An 18,069-nucleotide genomic window follows, 5' to 3' on the forward strand; every position below is an offset into this window, starting at 1 on the left:
ATAACAAAAATTACGACTTTATTCAGCATTGTCTTCTCTTCCGCATCTGTTGTAAAGCACATGCGCGAGACTAAAGTGCGCGCGGGTGATGTATGACACGGCTGACGTGTTATCTGGTGCGCCCCAGCTGGGGTTTTTTTGTGCGCCCAGGCTTCGTTTGCAGTCTGAGGGAGACTCACACTGTACGTTTTTAAAAAAAAACTTCGCAAACATGTCTGAGGATAACACGTCATCTGCGTCAATGCAGTCACGTGACTTTAGTCTCCCCCATGCGCTTCACAACAGAAGAGAAGACAATGCTGAGTAAAGTTGTAATTTTTGTTCTTTTTGGCCCAAAATGTATTTTTTGATGCTTCAACACACTCTAACTGACCCACTGATGTCACATGGACTACTTTTATGATGTTTTTATTACCTTTCTGGACATGGACAGTATACCGTACATAGATTTACAATGAAGGGTCAACAAGCTCTCAGACTAAATATAAAACATCTTAAACTGTTTTCCGAAAATGAAAGGAGGTCTTACTAGTTTGGAACAACATGAGGGTGAGTCATTAATGACATTATTTTCATTTTTGCGTGAACTATCCCTTTAAAAATGAATGCTGATATTACTTTAGGGGTATTTGCACTAATGGAAGGTTAACTGCAGTGCATTTTGGGATACACAATTATACCCAGTCAGTGCTTTTGTTTTATACTGCACCTTTAATAAAAAGCAGTATGTCATGCATATTAAAAATGTATATACTTCATACAGTGTACATTAAGTGCACACTACTGTAAATTTGAAGAAATGTTAGTATACTATATTATGTTATCTTGTTGCAGCTGGACAAAGACATTGCATTACACCAGCAATTTCACAAACATTATGGCAATCAGAAGAATATGCTAACAATCACCAAATAAAACTATTCGAAAATGTTGCAATCTTTCAAAGTAGTCGGAACTTCACATTCACAAATGCTCCATTGCCTAAGTTTTGACATTCACGATACGAGCGAGAAAAAGCATCTTCTGTTCCTTCAATGGGAGCATGTAGTGTGCACGACCACTGAAAGCATGGAGAAGACGTTCAGTCCGATCAATGCCTTTATTATGTGCGGATGCTCCTAGCCTTACATCACTCCTTGGCAGTCATGAAGACACTGTTAAATGGAGGAACAGGGCCGGAAAATTGGAGTCCTGCCATCCTCTCTCTATTGACCTTTGACTTACATCTAAAGATATCTTCAGAGAATAGACTGGCAGTACTTTTCTGAAGCTGACAAAATGCTCCAATTTTTTAATCTCGAGGCAAATATTTTGCATTTACAAGAAGCTAGGCATTTGATTTTACAGCTGCCAAATTGCATTGACAACATGCTATCTGTCAAACGTACTGTAGATAAAGGATATTGACTAATGCCACTGAAATATCTCTGCCGTAACATCTGTTATAAGACACCAGGGGAGAGGAAATAAAGTGGGCTTCATTTCAGCATGAGGAAATGAACACACAATCCTGTGTCAAGATGATATGATGAATCTGTGTCTTACCCAGCCTGTTTTGATGGGTAAATTGCGTAATTCAAGTGAAATAATAAAATAAAATGCACAGACAAGAATAAGTCAGCTCTTTACACTGCAAAAAATTTTCAAGAAAAAATTAGTATTAGTATTTTTGTCTTGTTTTCAGTAAAAATATCTAAAAATTCTTAAATTAAGATGCTTTTTCTTGATGAGCAAAACAACACAAAAAAATAAGTCTACTTTGAGATCAAAAATATCAAATTTAAGTGATTTTGTGCATAAAACAAGCAAAAAAATCTGCCAATGGAGTAAGCAAAAAAATCTTGAACATCGTTGTTAAACACTAAATTCAAGAAAAATTCAAGAAAAATTTGCTTACCCCATTCGCAGATTTTTTTTGGTGGTTTAATGCAAAAAATCACTTAAATTTGATGTTTTTGCTCTAAAAACTAGACTTATTTTCTTGGGTCGATTTGCCCATCAAGAAAAAGCATCTTAATTTAAGAATGTTTAGATATTTTTACTGAAAACAAGACAAAAAAACTAAGATTTTTTTGCAGTGTATATGGCGATTCCCCCAAAAAGTGAAACCCATTTTGTATTTTACAAATACAAAAAAAAAATTTATGGTGCTTGAAAAGGAGATTAAAATGTTAGTACATGTGATGTCAAAATCTAAATAATATCAAATTTAAGTGATTTTGTGCATAAAACAAGCAATTTACCAAGCAAATTTTCTTGAATTTTTCTTGAATTTAGTGTTTTGTTTTATGCAAAAAAATCACTTAAATTTGATATTTTTGGTCTAAAAACTAGACTTATTTTCTTGGGTCGTTTTGCTCATCAAGAAAAAGCATCTTAATTTAAGAATTTTTAGATATTTTTACTAACAACAAGACAAAATACTAAGAATTTCTTTTCTTGAAAATATTTTTTTGCAGCATACTATTAAAAGTAAAATATAATAAAAGGTGCTGACCTAAAAAGTATATTTTCTGCATTCAAATTGAATTGTAATATCCTTTGGTATAATATTATGTATATCTATTTGTTCAATGTATATCTAACTTATGCCTATGTAACCTCTTGTCTGTTGTTTTTTATTATTATTTGTTGGAGAAAATTTATTTCTTATGACGTTTTTGAATATTTTATGTTACCATTTATGAATGTATAATCCTTGTCTATGAATGTATAATCCTTGTCTTAGATTTATGAATGTATTAGAATCTGATACGAATACATTCATAAATCGAAGACAAGGATTATACAATGATTCAATCATATTGTCTTACTAGCTACTCAGAAAACTGCCAAGGTAAAATAGTGCGTGCAATGTTCTTTTGTTATCATATGACCTTTTTGTTACTGCATCATCAAGCTGCATCATCAAGTTACTATCTTTGTTTTTGGTCAAATGTAGTCAATCCTATTTTTCTAGACTTAGCAAAATGTGTGATGATGTTACAATTTTGAAAGTCTGTAAGGTTCGACCTTCGGAATGAACCGAGTGAACCAGTGATTAAAACCTAAATAAATACAGTCCGCAGAGAGGCTCTAGTCGAGAGACAGTTGAGTGTTTCCTGATGAGACATCTCAATCTGGGTTCTCCCTGCAGAATATTATACCACCCCATTCGTGGTCTGAGTGTGTCTTATATTTGTTAAGGTTCATAAGTATTTTAAACCTGACATTATTATTTACTTTTTTCTTCTTTTTCTTCTTGTTCCTTCTTGTTGAGGCATGTGAATTATTTCTGTTATATGAGATATGGCACTGTACATGCTACCTGTTGTTGTTGTTGTTAATAAAGCATTTAAAAAAGAAATAAAATAAGGTGTAAATACAAACAAACCTTTAAGTGATTCACTCAACTACAAATTTCCCTTAAAAATCATCCCCTAAATTTCCTAAAACGCCACTCAATGCACTAAAATAACCAAAATCAGTCAACTCATCAGACAGGGGCGGCTCAAGAGGTTTCGTGTGGAGATAAGAGCTGCATGAGTAATAATATTCAAGCTTTCCTTACCACTCCATTCACACCCATATACACAGACTGACAGTGTTTGAATTAAGAACAGCTTTACAGCTTCCTGTACACTTTAACCCAGTTCATCCATCCGCCTGCATAATGTGCATATGCATATCAACACCCCATCAGTATTCAGCAAGCAACTAAGTTTTAAATGTACTGTAGCAAAAAATAAAAAAATGACATTCAAGTTACAGAAAGGTAGTCGAAGATCATGTGTTGTGAAATGAAATCATGATTTTTGAAGCAACAAAGCTTGACTAATATTTTAAGTGGATTATAGGGAAGGAATAGCTACATTATACTGTTAGATGAGTTTTGCATTGGGTCAGATACAGTAGATGGGATGGGCAAATAAATACATTTTTATGTAGGGGTGCATGGGGCACCAACTAACACGGGGTTAGTTGTAACACGGACTGTTTACATTGTTGCACATGGTTAAGTGTTTTGTTTTTCCAGTATTTTTTTCACGCTGCCAAAAGACGATCTCCTAATTATTATTTTTGTCATAATCGTGCTGCTTTTTCTCACATATTTAGACATTTGTATCCATTTATAATTGAACTATTGTTAGAAAAGGGCTGTATGAATGAATACAGTGTGGATACCTGTCTATTATAGACAGATATATAAACAATATCCACTTCAAGTATATAGACAAAATAGTATTAAAATATTTGCCTGCAAACTTAATTTTTAGCAAGTGTTACAACTAACCCCCTGCCTGTTACTATTAACCCCACCTATGGGGTAAGTTGTAACATTTGCATCTCTGTCACATTTGGTGTAATTGTCCAAGAATGGTAAATACTAGAAACAAACATCAAATTTTAATTTGTAGCAGAGATGTGTGTGTTGCTTGTGTAAAAATATAATTAATCAAACTCAAATATTTTTTGAATGATCGAGCCAAAACCAAAAAGCATAAGGTTGTGCCCCGCTCTCCCATATAATATAAACATAAATCTTAAATCATAACGTATATGAGTGGAAGTTTCAAAATGTATTTTTTGGGATACTGCATCTCTATACAGAAGGCAAATTGGATCATGGTTGTCCTTCACTCACAGACAGACGGACAGAAGCAGACACACCTGAATCGACCTCAATTAATCACAATTCACTTGAGGGAATCCGGCAGCAATTCAATGATGATATTTGACTTTGCACAACAATCTGTCAGGCAATTAATGAAGGATAAGATAGATACAACTTTTACATAATGTTCGATTTGCTCGTATAATAAAAACCCAGATATACCAGATATATAGAGATACCCACGTCTCATTCAACTTCTGCCCTTGAAAAACCTTTATATGGTTTCTGCTCATTCTCAACCAATCGTTGGCCACTAAAAGAATACAAAGGGTAAACTGGTCCTAAATATGTACATGCTGCCCACTCAAACTACATTTGCTTTAAGAAGACAGCATGGAGAAACCGTATGGAGGAAGAGTGTCCCGCTGCGCCGAAAGCGGATGGGGACGCCTGGCATAAATTGCTCGTAGATGTTCCACAAAGCAATACATGGGCATTAAGCTGTGAACAAAACTACGAGGCTCATTATCAGCGGGAGAATTTCATAACGGAGGCTGAATGTTAACTCAATTTCAACAAATCCTGCCAAGTCGAGCCATGAGAGCTCCTCTGACCTGATTACCACCACATGATTAAACAGCCAATTACATCGCGGCACACGGCTCACAAACAGCCATTTAGGGAACAAAAATCATCAGATGCACGCCACTGTTATTTTGGATGGCCGTTCTGTATAAGAGATTTTGATCAATTATTTCACAGCTTCAAGCAAAGTTTCAATATTTTCAAATGACCCTGGACCACAAACCCATCAGTCATAAGTTGCATCAGTATATTTGTAGCAATAACCAACAACAATACATTGTATGTGTCAAAAAAAAAAAATGAATGCCAAAATTCAATAGGATATTAAGTAATAATAGATAATAATAGTATATTTCCTACAGTAAATATATAAACAATTTATTTATCATTAGTAATGTGTTGGTAAGGACTTCATTTGGACAACTTTAAAGGCGATTTCAAAATATTTGGACTTTTTGCACTCTCAAACTCCAGATTTTCTAATAATTGTATCTCGGCCAAATATTGTCCAATCCCAACAAACCATATGGGAGAACCGGAGCGAAAGTAACACAGGACAAAAATAACAAATTGATTTTCTCCGGGCCCTAACATTTGCATTTTAAACTATGACAGCATCTTAAGCAGAAGGTCCAGAAAGCTGTTTTCAACCATGACAAGTAAATTCCTAAAGCGGCCATTTTGTGTTTTTTATTTCAATGTTACAGTACTGATCAATCTACAGATTATTTAGTGCTCTAACACATCCTGAAGTTTGACTTCTCAGAGTTTTTCAAAATAAAAGTAAATCGGGTTTAAATGTCAGGAGTTTCTGTTGGGATGAAAGTAACACATGTTATTTTTGTACCGCTGCTAATATTGTCGCATTATGTTGAAAATTAGTGATAGACCGATATATTGGCCATTTTATGTGTATCGGCATCGGCCAATACGTGGCTGCCGTGTTCGCCAGTTTTTTCCGGCATTATTTACAGACAGAGTGCTGGAAGCCGCAAGCGATTGCAGGTCATGTGACTAAAAACAACCAACCGCTCCATGACAACATCAAAAGATTGTTCCATAGCACCCTCACCTGTTTTTACTATTTGTTAAATATAGTTTTTTTTTGTTCAATAAATGTAACTTTTAAAAAATTGAGAGTTGTAACATTTGGCATCATCATTGTGTCATTTTATGATGTAAATTGAGTGAGCAAAAGCAGTATCGGCTCCAAATATCGGCTCAAGAAAATCGGCAGCCTGTATCGGTCATCGGCTAAGGCTGATGAAACAAAATCAGTATCGGCATTGGCACTGAAAAATTCATATCGTCGATCCCTTTTGAAAATGTATATTTTATTTTAATTTGATTTAATGTCATTGTATAGTGTTCAAACTGTTAAAAAATGTTTTACTTTCAACAATTCAAGTTTGTACTGTCAGGTGGCTTTTGAAACATTTAATAAAACAATTTTTTACAAAAATAAATGACAAAATATGTTTGCAGTAACATAAAACAAGGTCATAGTCATGTATATTTATTAAAAACAAGTGTAACACAGCTGAAAGGGTCAAAGGTAACAATTCACCACTTTTGTTCAAAGTAAAATTAAACTGAAGTCGTTTTACATTTGTTTAAAATTCCAACTGTTATTGATACACAACACTTGTGAGTTACTGACCACAGCAAAAATATATCTCTGTCTATAACATTATCTTTTAAAATTAAGTTTTTCTGAAAAATTGTACTTTCGCCCCTGCTCTCCCATACAAACTTTTTTATTCACCCTACAAGATAAACTGATAAAAAGAATAAGTTAAAACTAATATATTTATATATTTTAAATTTAGCTTTTAATGACATTTTGTAGCTCCTCTAATATTAACACCTTGCTAACTTCCATGTACATTGTCAAATATTTTTTTGTCAAATCAACATATATTTTATGTTACTTTAACTTTAAAAAAGTTAAGTTAAATAATTTCAACTTGATTTTATAAGTTATGTCAACTTTTCAAAAGCCAAAACGAAACAGCCTACATAGCCATACCTCCCCTTTTTCCAGTTTTTGCAGCATCGCTCCTCCACCCCATCACCTCACTACTGTCGACTGGTACCTAACCCAGTTAAGGAGGGTGAGTAGCCTAATCTACTCTGGGTTCAGGATAAAAACCCAAGCTCAGAGCCCTCCTCTCAGACAGCACGCCAAATATGCTTTAATATCATATTTAATTACGTTCATGCAATGTACACTATTACATTTGGTGGCACCTTTCTTCTGAGGTCATTTGAAAACGAAGGGCAATACACATTACACTTTTCTTTGCCCACATTTTTACCACTGAAGGATGAATGACACATTTAAAGGAATAGTCTACTCATTTTCAATATTAAACTATGTTATTACCTTAACTAAGAAGAGTTGATACATCCCTCTATCATCTTAGTGCGTGCTCGTAAGCGCTGGGGCGAGCTTCGACACTTCAATAGCATTTAGCTTAGCCCCATTCATTCAGAGATAAGGTTAGAAGTGACCAAACACATCAACGTTTTTCCTATTTAAGACGAGTAGTTATACGAGCAAGTTTGGTGGTACAAAATAAAACGTAGCGCTTTTCTAAGCGGATTTAAAAGAGGAACTATATTGTATGGCGGAACAGCACTTTTGGGAGTACTTCGACTCGGCGCAGTAACCCTCTCCCATTATGAGAAGGAGAAGGGGAGCGGATTTTTCAGGCGAGTTGAAGTACTCCCAAAAGTGCTATTCCGCCATACAATATAGTTCCTCTTAGTTAAGGTAATAACATAGTTTAATATTGAAAATGAGTAGACTATTCCTTTAATTGAACATTTCACATCATTTCAGCTGTGCCATGGAAGCACAGGAAATGGGAACAAAGTTGCGCTGTTAGATTCAGGAAGTCCATGCTGCTGTGAATGGATTGGGTGTGCCAGAACAATAACATCAGCTCACCCCCTCCTCCACGAGCCTTACACATTCCAAGTATTATTTCCAAGGTTGCTTAGAAAAGAAGTCACTTTAATCAAAGATTGCATCACGTCTTAAAAGACAATCCTAAAAATGCCTAAAAGACTCAAATAGACATGACTAACAAAATTTTTAAGGTCTAAAGAGGCCATTTAAAGAGCACCTATTGTCCGATTCACGATTTTACATTTACTTTGTTGTGTAAAGTAAACAATGACGCGTGTTATCGTCTCCAACGTAAATCTCTTTTCTTGGACTACAACAAACTCACGGATTGTAGGCAACAGTTTACTTCCTGGGATTGGTGATGTAGTAAAGACCGACATTATCATAATTCCTCCTGCTTCTGACCCTTTGTCAGAAGCACTGCATTGTGACCAAATCTTTTAAACATTGTAAGGAGCGTAGGGGTGTCAGGATTCTCCAAACCCTCGATTCGATTACATTTTCGATTCTAAGGTCACGATTCAATTCGATTCTCGATTTTTATTTTTATTTTTCATGCACATTGCATGCTTTTCCTCGCATAGGGGTTTGTGGGCTTTACTTACGCGAGAGAGCTTGTAGAGAGGATTCCTTCTTGCACGCACATGGACTTAATGCGCTCGTCTTGGACTCCTAGCATCTGAAATAAAACTGCGTCATAAGCAGCTGCGCTTCTCTCTGTCTCATGTGCACGCGCTCTCGCATCTGTCCGAAGTCTAAACATAAACTAAAGCAGTAATCCTTACATATTTGTTCAGTTTTATGCGTTTCATGCGAGCTGAGGCAAATTATCCCTTTTGTTTAAAATATAACGTGCTGCATCTTGGCGCCTCTCTCATCACTCTCACACACGTGCAGAAAGGTGCGCTCTGTCCAAAGGCAGATCAGATCACTAGGTAGTAATCCTGTTTATGATATGCATTACATGGAGTTGTAGCAATACATCCTTCCTGTTTAAAATATAAATTGCGTTCCGCTGGACCGATGTTTTTAAAGGCACCTCTAAGAGGTTTATTTTCCCCCGCTTGACAAGCCGACCGGACGTGACATGGGGGCGTGGCAGCATCGACGATCCCATTTTTTAATTCGAAGTTCGAGGTTGTGACTTAATTTCGATCGATTTCGATTTAAGAGCGTCACATTTCCGGCTGACGTCAGAGGTATTCAGGCCAATCACAGGGCTTTACAAATCTGTGTGTTTCAGGAAGAAAGTGAAATCTGGAGCTACAAAAATGTACGGCATGTTAAAAATAATGTGTTTTTAACCATAAACCACGCAAACACAGCAATGAAATAGGTGCTCTTTATATAATAAATATTTTTCTGTTAAATATTAAAGAACTAAATTAAAGATAAATTATAAAGTTGTTGGCGGCTTTATTTCAGAGCTACTAAGAGCTAAAACAAAAGTCTACTTTAAACTATTTTAAGATAAAGTTAAAGCTCACACAAAACATGCTGTTTCTGCTTATCTCAAGTTTATTTTGTGTACCTATAAAGTAGTATTACATCCTTCATATATCCAAAAAGCCATAGTTTTATCAGATTTAAAAAAGACAGATTAGCTTTACGAATTCTTTCCGAATAAACCCGACCCCCTCGAGGCGTACCGCCGTGCCGACTGCCAACAAAACGCCGACATTTGATGCAGTTTTACTTACCGCCTGCAACACATGACCTAGTTGAACAGAAACAACAACACACTTTTTGGTGACGTTGTTTTTGTGTCAGCTCCTGGTTTGTGTGTGCCCATATAAGGACTTCCACTGTACTTCCTGCACTGAAATTGCCCATGAAATAAATAAAGCAAGATTGTTACGTATCATTTTTTCATGTTCTAATTTTTTTTCCGAAACAATGGCGAAGTGCATTCGACACAGAAATACTCCGTCACACTTCCAACTGTTTTTTTTTTTGCATATTGTCTATGTTTAGCATGAGGAATCCAACTCTTAAACATTTCATTTTAATTTTTTTATTCATCTAGCTGACGCTTTTATCCAAAGCGACTTACAATTGCTATATATGTCGCATGCCTCTGGAGCAACTAAGGGTTAAGTGTCTTGCTCAGGGACACAATGGTGTGTCACAGTGGATTCAAACCCGGATCTCTCACACCAAAGCCATGTGTCTTATCCACTGTGCCATCACCACCCCCATAAACAGTCAGTGTTAATAAGTCAGAATGCATGAAATAGCTTGAACCCCCCCTCTTAATAAGAAAAGTGTTCACTTTATCAAGATGCCACAAGATGTCAAAGAAGAATCTCTCGGTTTCACAAAAGATTCTTTGTGGTTCTTTATACTATGAAAATGTAAGAAATAGTCTGTTTAAGAGCGTACCATATACTGTTATCTAGATCAGTTCTACAGGAATATAATCCATGCAATTTTCCTCTGAAACTACTTACATCCACCTGCAAACATAATTAACTGTAATATTCCTCTCATTGTAAACACAATCTGTTTCTTCACACACTAAACTGAATTGGATTAAGCAAAGATCTCTTTTTGTATCTCTGCCCATGTGCCAGGAAAAAGATTTTATCCCTTTTGTTTATCTTTTTCGTAAAAACCCTGAACGGATTCCACTCTGTACTGGCACAATTACACACTGTCCTAATTTACCACAGCATATATCTGAAACACAAGAGCGTAACAGTACAGCACACACATTATTTTCTGCACAACATTATCAGCCAGCTCTCACAGCAACAGAAAAAGCTTTACTGAAAATAATGAAGCGCAATGCTGCTCCAAACCAGCAGGGGTGTCGTGAGTATTACTCATTTAACCATACACGCGTTATTTCGTCTGTACACATATGGTGCATCCGAAACCACCTACTTCATACTATATAGTACGCGAAATGGAGTAGGCAAGGTAGACAAGAGCCGTTTCTCAATATGCGTTCTTGTCTGTACTTGTGTTCTTGTGGACTTGTGAAACGTCATCAGTCGCGGCCCAAGTACTGTTCCAATTCAAAGTTCGCATCAAGCCCAAGTTCACATAAAATCCCCGGATGTGTTCTTGATCCGCCCATTTTATCGAGGATGCATCAGAGGAGACTTGTGTGGACTTATGAAAGCGAAGTTTCCCAGAATGCATTTCGCGTCAGGAGTTCGTTCTTCCGAGTCTAAACTTGCAAGTTCGAACTACGAAGGACACAAGTCCGAGTTCGGCATACTTGGTTTTGAGAAACGGCTAAGTAGTATGTCCGAATACATCCAGTCCGGATGACCTACTACTTCCGGTTAGATTTTGCAGTGTGCATACGATGGACGCTTCACTATCCCATGATGCCCCGGACGAGGAGTTATCCAACGAAGAAGAAGAGGCATGCGGCTGTTTTCGCGCTGGAATGACATGACGTGATGACGACGTATGTCACGTGATGTAGCAACATGGCGAATGTAGTACGTCCGAATCTCATTCATACTACCAGGATTCATACTATACAGTACCTACTGTTTTAACGGCAAGTAAGTAGGTACTTCATCTTTTTCAGTACCTACTATACAGTATGCGGTTTCGGACGCAGCCATAATGTCTAATCAAACATTTTACCACTTACCATGTGATAACAACAAGTTGCGTTGACGGATTGTACACACGTTGACATATTTATGTAGTCCAATAAATTATTGGCGGAGACACACCGTTTCAGCCCTAATTCAATACTATACTGTTTTTTTTTAAAGAGTATGGGAAAAGAGTATATTCGAATAATATGCAAATTAGTATGCAAATAACATTACACAAGAAAAACCCATCAGTAGGTCCTATATACTTTTATGTATGATTTCAAATGCATGGAAAGCGACCCAATTAAAGCTATAAATTCCCCATTAATCTGATTTTTTTGGAACATGGATATATAAAAACGCAGTATTACTGGTGTGACTCATAAGCACCTATTGCATATAAACGCATGACAAACAACCAGGACAGAGCATCCTTGAAAGCCTTATTAGTTTATTCAGAATTGTTCCTCGATTGGCCAATTAGATGTCATATTGCAACCACAAATACAATCTGACATCAAATCCAATTTCTTCAGATAAATAATGATGACCTTCTCCATCCACACAAGCTTGTCTATTACTAAGGTTTGTAATGGATCACAAAGGCAGACAACATTAACCATGATAAATTATACGCTGACCACAATGCAGATCAGACACAAATAATGGAATATACTCATATGTGTATATTTAATAACATAATACATCACATATATCATAAAAAATATCATAATGATGATACATGCAGGCATATACAACAATGCAGAACTGTATTGCTTTTCAGTTTCTTTGCTAAAATATTTTGCAAGACACTCTTCTGCTGTTTTGAATTACAATCAGTGATAGATATTAAAAACAACTAACACCTGAGAAATTATAGGTGTTGCTTGCCTGTGTAAAATTCCCTGCCATGATGCTTGGATGTTGTAAATGGTTGCCAAGGCTTTGCTATATGGTTGCTAGGGTGTTTTGGGTGTTTGGTTACTTTGCCCAAATCAAAAGTGGCAACCTCAAATATTTATATTTTTTATTGCCTACATCTCTCTATTGCCTTTTTCAACCCATGATTGGGTCAAATATAGACGTTTCTATTAGTGCTGCAACAACTAATCGATAATAATCGATTATGAAATTCTTTGTCAAAGAAATGTAGTGTGGCTTTTGTACTTTTAAAAGTACACTTCGACAGGAAAAAACCTTAATTTAGTGCCTTATATATAGCTATAAGTAAAAATTCTAAGGGGGCGTGTACACCAAACCTTTTAAACGTGTCTGAAAACACCCTGCGGACACCGACTGCCTGCTTTTTTCAGCCGACTGTCAGCGTTTTTCAGCTGAGCACTTTGGTTGTTGTGATACTTCCGCATTGTTTATCAGTCGTTGTAAAATGCGCCAGTTGGTATGTTGTGATATTTGTCCCACCCCTCCTCCACTGTGATTTGACGGCTGTATGAGAACTGACATTGATGAGCTGAGCTTTTCACCCGAATATTTTTCAACTCTCGGCACTCAGCGTTAAGCGCGGAAAAATGCTGAGCGGCGGTATTCAGCAAGGAAAAAACGCAGAGTGCCGGTTTTCAGCGTGAAAAAAACCCGCCGCTGCAGAGCTTCCATTGGAAACAATTAAAAACATCCGCCGGCGTAAAAGCTTTGGTGTGCACGCCCACTAATTGAGTAAATATTTATGTTTTTATTCCGAATAGTCGATTAATCGAAAAATAATCGTACAATTAATCGATTATGAAAATAATTATTAGTTGCACCCACTGTTGGTGAAAGTTACTTTTATAAAGAAATGCATTACAATATTAAGTTACTCCCCAAATAAGTAGCTAATTGCGTTACTTAGTTACTTTTTATGTAAAGTAATGCCTACGTTACTTTTAAGTTACTTTTGTGTTACTTTTTCTGAGGCTTGATCTTTTTCAGACCTTGCAGATGTTTTTTATGAAGTTCTGCATTCAGAAATTGCATATTTCAATCACTAAAATGTCAAGCTCTGGCCTGCCATCCCCGTTCCCGACTTAAACTGGCGCGCGCACATAGAGTGTGTAATTCTACATCACTACGTTCAGTTTTTAATTCAGTACATTATATATTTTTTTAAATCAAATTAATTAAACTGAAAAGTAACTTGCATTACTTTTTTTAAAAAGTAACTCAAATATGAATGTGTACATTTAAAGCAACACCAAAGAGTTTTTTTTACCTTAAAATAACGTTTCCAAAAAAGTTTCAGTGGTTCATCCACTCAAAACAGGGTGAATGTCACTTTCACATTCGCTTTGCAGCCCTCTATCGGCCAAAACCGCACTAAAGAAGTTTCCAACCGTCGGGTAGTGGTCCTGTAGTTCGAGTGAAAACTACAAAAACTTGCTTTACGGCAGACCTACAATCCAATCAGAGCCAGCTATGCTGCAGTATTTACGACAGTGGTAATGAACAATTACGCTTCTAACCTGTAGGGGGAGCAAAGAGCAATAAGTCTTTAGTGTTGCTTTAAAAAGTAATGCGTTACTTTACTTGTTACTTCAGAAAAGTAATATTATTACGTAATGCACGTTACTTGTAATGCGTTTCCCGCAACACTGGTTGCAGCCCTAATTTCTATAAACTAATGCAACCAAACAGTTGAGTTTGTCCATACTTTAACCAACAACATATGATTTTTTTGAGTGTAGTAGAAAAGCGGTAACAAGTTTTTCCTCCACAAGCAGCACAATTTGAGGTAAAATTCATGTCTGTAGCAAAAACATCGCGAATGCATCATATTTTACAACTTACGGTTCAAACATATATATATAAGCATACTACTGATGCTTGCCTTATTAAGTACAACTAAAAATGTCTATGCATCCAGATGGTTGAAAGATCACCACAATTTCCCAATAATAAGACACTTTTACCCCAAGAGCAGATTCCACTCTTGGCAGGTTCACAATGGGCCGAAAAGCACCAAGTGTGCAACTGGATCTTCCCCTGCACAGATTCCACCTCCAGAGACATTGTTCTGGAAAATAAAGGCAAGTTGTGGGTATAAAAAGAACCAGCAGATGGCAAAAAGAGAGAGCACAGGCTCCCTGACTCATCTGACCCAAGACAACCAGCTGTCATTCTCAATGCACAACCCCACACACAACTGGAGCACCAGCGTCTGTCCGGCTAACCTTACAACAGGGGTTACCGAACAAAACAATCATTTTTAATATAATGAGTCATGCAATGCTTAAGTGCACAATATGCAACATATGCCACAATTACAGCCTGAATAACAACAGAAATGTATAATGTTTAAAATACAATAAATAGTGGAAAATGTGCCACCCCTGATATTAATTGCAGGCCCTTTAATAAAAGAGTACTCTGGCTCGCACCCAAACTAACCTCAATAAACTCTGACATTTTAAAAGCCCAGTCGAGTGCAGATTTTCAACCCCTTGTTGTTCTGACCACAGTTTTATCAGTTTTGTTCTGTTTAAGTCCACGACAGGTTTTCGGACACACTTGAATGGGCATTCTGCAGTGAATTCCTTAGGCGCCAGCATACACTTGTGATGGATAGACGCACACACCACAAGACAAAAGAGGCGTAGTGTGCATAATATCTCCACAAGACCTCTCAGTCACTGCAATGAAGTGATCTCTTGACTTTCACACGGCCAAAATCTATGATGCACACTGTCAGAAACCGTACAGAGAAACAATATCTGGAAGACAATGTGCATGACGGTTCATGAAATTTATGTTGAGCCTATTTTGCAACTTGGCATTTAAGTAGTTCACATCTTATAAATGACTGTCTGACTAAATGTCACATATAAATTCATACAAAAGACTGCTAGACCACCTGCCATTAGGTCATAAAGGTAAAATGAGGTAAATTATTATACTGAGGCAGTCAAAAAAAATAGATATACTGTAAAGAGCATCTTAGATTCAAAACATGCATTTGGATACAAAAGGGTAAAATGATAAACTATAATCTTGCCATCATGTGTAATACAAACATGGACCAAACCCAAATATGACCAAGACAAAAATAAAAAAATGATAGTTGGTCGTAAATGTGAAATAAGGATTTACTTCACCTCTCTTAAACACATGACAGTCAAAAATACAGACATAAATCAGGGTTAATTCAAGGCACATTAACGGGATTCCCTACTTTGTCCATCAAAACAGGTGTACTCAAAACACACACAAATAATGCAACCAGGTGAGATTACACCTGGACCAAACATTTTATTAAACATGCCCAGCAGCACAATATCAATGTATCCAGTTTCTCTTACCTGCTGAGCACTTTCTTTATCCTCTGAAACACGGATGGTGAAGCTGTGATTGTCTCTGATGGCATGGTTTCAATCGTGGTGACAACATGGTTCTGGTGTTCGGGAATCATATCTAAAGCTGGAAAACTATAGCGATCAGTAAGCAGTGATCATTCCTAAACCAGCTTCAGTTTTCCATAATCCAGGTGAAAATGAACAGGTGTAGGCTATGTATCTCCAGTAAGTGATGGAGGAAAGATGCCGGAGGCTCCTAGAGGTTGCTGGATGTTAAAGGTTCATGCAGGGTGATGCACTTGTTTTCCTGTTCGGTTTCTGAGCAGAGGATCCCCGGTGTTTCGGTGTGCATCTTCTGAACGCCAGCGCTGGACTGCCGCGATTGTTGGGAGGCGGGACGATTTTGTGTGAAATGTAGCGTCGGGACGCAAGGGGGCGCTGCTTTCAATCTTACACTACGACCAATGAAAATCATTTGGAAAATTGAGTTTATTATAAGTAGGAGTAAAGTAAATGTAAAAAATAAATACTGTTATAAATAAATGATTGGTAAATAATTACATGATGTGAGAATAAACTACTGCTGGATTTTTCTGTAGGGTAATAATCAAATAACAATAATATAGTGTAATAAATATAATCATAATCACCAAATATAGCAATAAAATACTGTACATGTAATTATTAAATTAACAAAAAATACTGTATTAAATGTGAGTATAATAATCAAATTAAAATATTTATATAATAAATATAATATTAAAAATAAATATATATAATAATAAATGCATGCATTTTTTTTAAATGTAAAACAAAATACTGTAATAAATAAATGTTAGGGAAATAATAAAATGTTAGAATAAATTACTGCAATAAAAATGTAGACGCAATAATTTCAATTTGAGAATAAAATACTGTAATAAATACTGCAATAAATAAATGAAGACACAATAATTTGAATTTGAGAATAAAATACTGTAATAAATACTGCAATTAATAAATGTAGACACAATAATTTCAATTTGAGAATAAAATACTGAAATAAACAACACTGAAATAAAAAGTATTCAAACATCTAAAACCAGCATAAGCATAAGCTGGTTGTTGCAGGTGTCCGAGCTTGGTTTTAACTGGTTTAGCTGGTGTAGCAAGCTGGTTTAGCTATGTCTTGACCCATCAGCTTGACTAGCTTTGCCAGGCAGAGGAGGACCAGCTACTGCCACCTTAAACCAGCTAAAACCAGCTCCCAGCTGGGTGCATTTTTTTAAATATTTTAGTTAATTATTATACTATAAAATAAAATACTATAATAAATAAATGTAAGGGAAATAATTACATGTGACAATACATTACTGCAATAAAAAGTAGATACAATAATTTCAATTTTGATAATAAAATACAGTAATTAAAGTAGTCATACCCTACTGAAAAAAACATCTTGGTTATAACTTATTTAGCTGGTGTAGCAAACTGGTTTAGCTGTGTCTTGGTCACATTTTAAGATGGTCAAGCTGGACTTAGCTGGTCATGCTGGAAGACCAGCCTGACCCACCAGCTTGACTGGCTTTGCCAGGCAGGGAGGATATGCTTAAACTAGCTATTGCCACCTTCATCCAGCTAAAACCAGCTACCAGCTTATGCTGGTCTTCATAATCATCAAATAACAATAATATAGTTAATATATATGTTAAATATAATCATAATCCCCAAATATATATAAGATCCTTAATATATATAATAATATATTTTAAATATAATCACAATCCCCAAATAAAATACTGTACGTAATCATTAAATTAACAATAAAATACTGTATTAAAGGTAATATTAATAATTAACTAAAATATTTAAATAAATGGATCCATTTTTTTAAATGTAAAATAAAATACTGTAATAAATCTAAGCAATAAAAATAATAAGTATTTTAATAATAAGTAAATAAATGTTTATTCATTTATTTGTTTATTATTCTCAATGTTTACTCATGTTTAAAAGTTAGAAGATGTTTGGCTAAAAAGAGTGTAAGCATGCTGGTTTTAATGGTTTTATTATTTTTTTGACACTTTATAATGCTAATTTAACACTTGTTAAAGGGATATTCACCCACAAATGAAATTCTGTTATCAT

General features: G+C 35.8%; 1 protein-coding gene across 1 annotated transcript in view; it reads right to left on the reverse strand.

Annotated features, from left to right (window-relative positions):
- slc35f1 (solute carrier family 35 member F1) overlaps positions 1 to 16,307 on the reverse strand; it is a 108,557-nt gene extending 92,250 nt beyond the window's left edge. The window contains exon 1 of the mRNA XM_065256250.2: positions 15,949 to 16,307. Coding sequence (XP_065112322.1) covers positions 15,949 to 16,058 — 110 coding nt within the window. The 5' untranslated portion in view covers positions 16,059 to 16,307. The remainder of the gene's footprint in view (positions 1 to 15,948) is intronic.
- Positions 16,308 to 18,069: the final 1,762 nt, after the last annotated feature.

The sequence above is a fragment of the Paramisgurnus dabryanus genome, chromosome 12, assembly GCF_030506205.2.
Source record: "Paramisgurnus dabryanus chromosome 12, PD_genome_1.1, whole genome shotgun sequence".
NCBI lineage: Eukaryota > Metazoa > Chordata > Actinopteri > Cypriniformes > Cobitidae > Paramisgurnus > Paramisgurnus dabryanus.